General features: G+C 36.1%; 1 protein-coding gene across 1 annotated transcript in view; it reads left to right on the forward strand.

Moving 5' to 3' along the window:
* LOC107699616 (dihydropyrimidinase-related protein 2-like) overlaps positions 1-6,092 on the forward strand; it is a 29,896-nt gene extending 23,804 nt beyond the window's left edge. The window contains exons 11-14 of the mRNA XM_016500935.1: positions 900-1,070; positions 2,087-2,266; positions 2,370-2,535; positions 3,825-6,092. Coding sequence (XP_016356421.1) covers positions 900-1,070; positions 2,087-2,266; positions 2,370-2,535; positions 3,825-3,916 — 609 coding nt within the window. The 3' untranslated portion in view covers positions 3,917-6,092. The remainder of the gene's footprint in view (positions 1-899; positions 1,071-2,086; positions 2,267-2,369; positions 2,536-3,824) is intronic.
* Positions 6,093-6,883: the final 791 nt, after the last annotated feature.

Below are 6,883 nucleotides of genomic sequence, written 5' to 3' on the forward strand. Positions count from 1 at the left end.
TGATTTTTTTTGCACCCTCAGATTCCAGATTTTCAAATAGTTGTATCTCGGCCATCTTTCAGATGATGTATAAATCTCAATTTCGAAAAATTGACCCTTATGACTGGTTTTGTGGTCCAGGGTCACAAATGGGTATTTATTATTCAATAGTTTAATATGTAAAATCTGATTAGATGAGCCATGATGCATTGTTTTGATTATTATTGTTACTTATTTTTACAAACAATAAATTATTATTATTATTATTATACATTCCAAAAATATGAAGTAATGTTTAATGACATGTTATTTATCAAATTAATAGTTTCATATGAGACATGAAATTATTTTATCAATTTTATTACTTTTAAAGGGTTTATCTTAGTTTATATTAGTTTATTGTAGCCAAAATGGATATTTATTAATCAATAGTTGCATCTGTACAATCTGATTAGATGCTCCATGTCACATTATTTTGATTATAGTTATTATAATAGTTTATTATAATTATATTATTATATTTTTAAATAATTTATTATTATAATAGTTATTACTTTAATTCAAATAGATAATAAATAATACATGTTGTTATTATGATTAATATTACTACAAAGGTTTTCATTGTATTTATTGAAGTAATCTGTTTTAGGGCTGTAGCAAATTATTATTTTGATGATCATTTAATCTATTGATTGTTTTTTATATTGAATCTATTTATTATTTTCTGATTAGTCCATTAATCCTTACCAATAACCTTAGTTAACCTTCCAATAAATAATAACCATACTTCTGCCATTAATCTTTCAACATTTTATTGAACCATTTTCACCTAAAATACTTTGCAAATTAAAAAAAGTTACTGTATCATTCCCTCAAAAAGTTTCTGACCCTGTCCTTAAGATGAATGTTCTGCTTCACAGGTGACAGGTAAGATGGATGAAAACCAGTTTGTGGCCGTGACGAGCACCAACGCTGCCAAGATCTTTAACCTGTACCCACGGAAGGGTCGCATCGCTGTGGGCTCTGATGCCGATCTGGTGCTCTGGGACCCCGACACCACCAAAATCATCTCTGCTAAGAGCCACCACCTGGTGAGAAGAGTTTGTTTATAACTAAATCACTTTGAAAAAGATTGGATTTAATAATGTTTGTTAGCTGAGAAGGAAGCTCTGGGGTCTGAGTGTTAGAGTAGTGCATCACAGGCTGAATGCACTTTAAATGAATCGTAATGTGGGTGACACCATTAGGTCTGGACCAGCTCTGACTCCCATGATCCTCTGCTCTGAGCTGTTTTGGTATTCTGCTGACTCACTCGCTCTGTCTGCTCCTGTTTGTCAGTGAGGCTGATGCTGCGGTCTGTGCTGATTTAATTCGACCGGAAGGAGACACAGATGCGGTCAATATAGAAAGAGTAAATTATCTGAGCGCCGGTGAACTCTGGGATATGTTAATGTACATTATCATTCAGAAGTCTACTAATTTGAAAGAAATTAGTACTTTTATTCAGCAAGGATGCATAAAAAGGCAATCTTACCAAAGACCTCTGTTTCAAACAAATGCCGTTCTTTTGAATTTTTTATTCACAAAAAAAATCCACTATAAAAAGTATCACAGTTTCCACAAAAATATGAAGCAGCACAACTGTTTTCAACATTGATAATAATCAGAAATGTTTCTTGAGCAGCAAATCAGCATATTATACTGATTTCTGAAGGATCATGTTACACTGCAAACTGGAGTAATGATGCTGAAAATTCAGCTTTGCATCACTTTGCATCAATTACATTTTAAAATATATTCAAATTTTTTATTTTTATTTTAAATCATAATAACATTTAACAATATTACTGTTTTTACTATATTTTTAATCAAATAAATGCAGCCTTGGTGAGCTTTTTTCAAAACATTTTTAAAATCTTCCCGACCCCAAACCTTTGATCAGTAGTGAATCTGTTTTTTCCATAATGTTTTAGGTTTATTTACTATTTAATTACTCTGTGCTACAGATTGTTTTGAAAGTAGAGAGCCTCAAAATCTCAGCTAGACAGACTTTTAAGCAATGTAGTGGTTAAAGATGAGAGCTCTTCCCTCGTTCTGTCATTCTCAGGCGGTGGAGTACAACATCTTTGAGGGGATTGAGGTGCGTGGAGCTCCTCTGGTGGTGATCAGCCAGGGCAAGATCGTCCTGGAGGACGGGAACCTCCACACCACTGAGGGTTCTGGACGCTACATCACCCGTAAACCCTTCCCAGACTACGTCTACAAGAGGATAAAGGCCCGCAGCAGGGTATATACACATACATAGATGCATATACAAACAAAAGACTCGCAGTTTAAACCTAACCCAGTTTAAAGTGAAATTTGTCAAATCATGGCGTCTTTCATAGCAGCTTGCTGAGCTGCGTGGAGTCCCCCGAGGTCTGTATGACGGCCCGGTGTGTGAGGCCACTGTGACACCAAAGGTCATGACCCCTGTCACCTCCAGTAAGACTTCTCCGGTCAAACACACTCCTCAACCAGTTCGCAACCTGCATCAGTCTGGATTCAGTCTATCTGGTGAGTGTACAACTAAATGCCCTATTCTTATTTTTGAAACAAACGTATATCATTTGCTACCAATGAACTTTTCAGAATGGCATATATTTGCCATACTATTTTGGCAGTATGCTATATATATATATATATATATATATATACTAGCGTTGTAATGGTACACAGAAATGATGGTTTGGTACATAATTTTGAAGTCATGGTTTGGTATGTTTTTGGTACAGCAGATGGGAAAACACTATAAAACTAGGAGTTTTATAAATTAAATTCTGCATGTGCAGTGGTTTAAAAAAACACTGTATTTGTTCAGTACACTTGCGTACCGAACTGAAAGACCCCAACTTAAAATTTTCGATATCAGTACGTGTACCGTTACACCCCTAATATATGCTGTGCACAGTATTCACATTTTCTGTAATGTGCAACAGTCAAGTCACCTTTATTTGTATAGCATTTTATACAGTGCAGATTGTGGTAATTAATAGAATCAATGATGCGGATTTCTTTAAATATGAGACATTCTAATTCTGCTGTAAAACAGCTCTAAAAAGACAGTAGTGCCTTTATTCAGTTCGTGTCCATTCAGCGTTGATTCAGTTGAGTTCAGAAGATGCAAAATGATATGCAATATAGAGTACAACCAGAGCACACTGTATCCCACAATGCACTGTGCTCAACTTGACCTTCAATTTCCACTGTGATGAATGAAGCCATCACAAAAAGTTTCCTTTTTGGCTCATTGTTTGATCACTCTGCCAAAGATTTTGACATTTTTACATATATTTTGATTAAAAAAATGTGATTCAAATTAGAATAAAAAAGTGTCTTATTTATACAGTATTAACTTAATTAGTATACTCGCATAAAGCAATATATACAAATTCATTGTTTGATCACTCTGCCAAAAATTTTGAAATTTTTACATAAATTTTGATTAAAAAAAATGTGATTCAAATTAGAATAAAAAAGTGTCTTATTTATACAGTATTAACTTAATTAGTATACTCGCATAAAGCAATATATACAAATCTCGGCTACGTGATTGTTGAACCATATTATCGCAAAGCTTCTAATATAAAGTTGGATATATAAGTACGTCCAACTTTTTTCCGCATGACTACAGTATACTCATATGTGGCGATATACTATATAGCATATAGCTAATTTCAATTGCTTGATTGTTTATATCAGTTTTTTATTCTTGCATACTTTTTCACATAATAGTTTTATAATATATAGAGCAAATGTCCACTCTGTTTTGCCAACTGTTTTTTTTTTCTTTCATCATTTCACAGGGGCTCAAATTGACGACAACATTCCTCGTCGTACCACTCAGCGCATTGTGGCGCCCCCAGGTGGCAGGGCCAACATTACCAACCTGGGATAAAATCATTTACTCATTACGGAGAAAAAAGGAGGGGGTGGGATGGGGGTTAAAGAAACTTGGGCTTTTCCTCCGGGATCGGTCCAGACGTCTGGACTGCATCCCAACAAGCACACCTCTACTTCCGCCGACACTTCTGTCCATTCATCCACCCCTAACACCCATCCTTTTAACTCTAGCGTCCTGTTTTTGAGTGCATCTTTCTTAGATTAATACGTTTCAGGATGACTTGGCATTGGTACTGGAATGCCGGATATGTTGCGTTATTTCACCTGACTACGTTCAGAACAGCATACTAATAATTCTTCAGTATGTATACTGTGCATAGTGTGGGGTCTCTGTTTGCATGGAATGACCTGCTACATGCAAAATGTGCATTATGCAACAGAGCATACTGTACTGTGTACTGTATCCCATAATACAATGCAACCTTTCATTTCTCATGTGACGAATGAACTGGAAATAATGTCATCTTTTTCTTATTTGTTATTTGGTCAGACTGTCTAAATTAGGATTTATTTTAACATGCAATTGGATTAAAATGCAAAATAACTGTATTTATTAACGCCTTGATAAATGTGATATAAACTTTGAAAAACAAACACTGTTGTTTTTGGCCAAGTGGTCCTGAAACTTATCTGGCTAACCAAGTAATCTATGTTCAAAGAACAGGAACTACCCAGCTAACAAATATATGTTCTAAGAACGTTTTGTGAATGTTTGTATTAAGTTATTGTTCTCTGAACATTCAAAATGGCCAGTTAAAAAAAAAAAGAAAACAAACATCATGGGAATGTTACTGTTGAATGTTCTCTGAGCCTTCTTAAACTAGCAAGTAGTAACGGTTAAAAACATTTAGACAAATGTGGAACTAAAAGATTTCAGAAAAACGTTCCATGAGTGATGTATCAATAACGTTTTTGTGTTAAGGATTAAGAACATTATTAAAGATAGCCATATAGCTTTGAATGAACATGCTATCAGCGTAACTGGAAGAATGTTTGTTCATAACTTCGAGAGAACCTTGCCAGAACGTTCTGATAACGTTTTGTTAGCGAGGTAGTACTATCCGTCATTTGCCTCCGTACTTTAATGTTTTTATTTGTTTTGCATTCTGGAAATGAACAGCACAAAACTCCCGCCTGTATGGTTTAGTGTTAAACGTGCTGTCGCCATGTTGATTTGTTGTTTTTCCTTGTAGGAAGAGTCGATGAGTTATTTATTGTTCAGGATTCAAACCACATTTGCATTTTGCAAAAGTGTCAACTCTTCCACAAATGCCTGATTTATTACAAGTTTTTAAAATGTTGTTTTATAATGAACTTAATAGTTGGATTATTTTTTTCTATGCATGTTATGATTTCGGTTTCAGGTCAGTGTTTCAACGCTTCCTGAAGTCCCTCACGTTTGTCTTCCTCACGTTTTTGCACTTCATTATTTTCTCTCAGTATTATTTAACTGCCGTTTTGGAGATGTTTAGAGCAAAGAAAAAAAATGTAACAGTGGTGTTTTTGGCTGTGGTGCGCAGTCCTGTGGGGTTTTGGTGTGATTTGAATTCACTCATTTTTCGCTATAAATGTCAAACTGTCCATTCCTACGTTGTCCCATAGTTTTCACGAAGGGGGTCTCACCAGAAACAATACAATACAGTTGAGAAAATAAAGGAAAACTCTCTGGGTGAACAGCAGATCGAGGGGGAGGTGCTCTTTTCACCCTTTCATTTCGGTTTAGGAGGAAGGCGGTTACTATAGCAACGGTCCAGCTCACTCAGAGTGGATGCTGATTAGTTACACCAGCTGTGCCGTGCTGGAGCGTTGCCCCGGTAACCTCTTCACACCGGGGGTTTATTCGTGCGGTGGATCTCGGCACTGTGACGTCACAGCTGCTCCACGGGCCGTCCCGCAACAGAACCGACCTTTACCGTGAGGACATTTTGAAGGATGCAGTGACTCAGTCTGTCAAACGGATTGTCTGGCATGTGTAAGGTTGATCAGTGTTATTCTAAATTAAACGTTAGGTCACAATGCTGTTCTTTCGTTGTAGTTCTGCTTTGTTTTTATAAATTGACTTGCCTGCCTATTCACGAAGAGATACAGTTCTTGGTTAATGTCTGTGAGTGTTGTTATGACAAGCTGAACATTTCTCATGGAAGATGTGTACACAATTCATCATTCTTCATTTCTTTTGATTGTTACAATAAAATGCAGTTGTGAACAAAAGCCTGTACAGCTTGTCCAATGTCAAAACACATTATTCACAAACACATTATTCCCATCTGTTTTAAGTATTTGCCCTTCTTCATTGATGATGTCAGGTGGTAATCTGTTGATGTTGTGATATATAGTGATCCCATCTGTATTTAGACACTTTTAATTTATAGTTTGCCCAGAAATGAAAATTCTGTCATTTATGGTCCGGACTGGATAAATACGTATGTATGTATTTATGTATAGTAGCCACCTTTTTCTGATGTGCGCCGTCATGATGGATTCTAACTTCCGTTTGGATGCTCTCGTGTTCCGGTCTCCATATAAATCCATGTTAGAATGGAGTAAAAAGCTCGAATTAATTAATTAAACTGAACATTTTTAAATGTAACTAAATATAAAAATGTGCGCAGGGTTAAGCTGTGCGTTAATTTGACTAGAAACACCAGAGACCATAAAGCATCGTTCCAGTCGGGCGAGACTTCATCCCTATTTATAACCCACAAACTAAAGTGAGCTCCGCAACCTTTATTAAATCGACCACCAAGTTGGGAACCACTGTGAATAGTTACCGGTTTGAAAGACCATTATGAGGCGGACAAGACTTCCGTGTTCAGGAAAAAGGTGGATAGTATGGGGGGGGGATGCTGTGGAGGTCAATGGGGATTAGCAACTGTTAGGTTACCTACATTCTTCAAAATATTTTCTATTATGTTCAAAAGAAGAAAGAAACTCAAAACAGGTTTGGAATAACTTGAGGGTG

This window comes from Sinocyclocheilus anshuiensis, unplaced genomic scaffold (assembly GCF_001515605.1).
Source record: "Sinocyclocheilus anshuiensis isolate Anshui unplaced genomic scaffold, SAMN03320099.WGS_v1.1 scaffold714, whole genome shotgun sequence".
NCBI lineage: Eukaryota > Metazoa > Chordata > Actinopteri > Cypriniformes > Cyprinidae > Sinocyclocheilus > Sinocyclocheilus anshuiensis.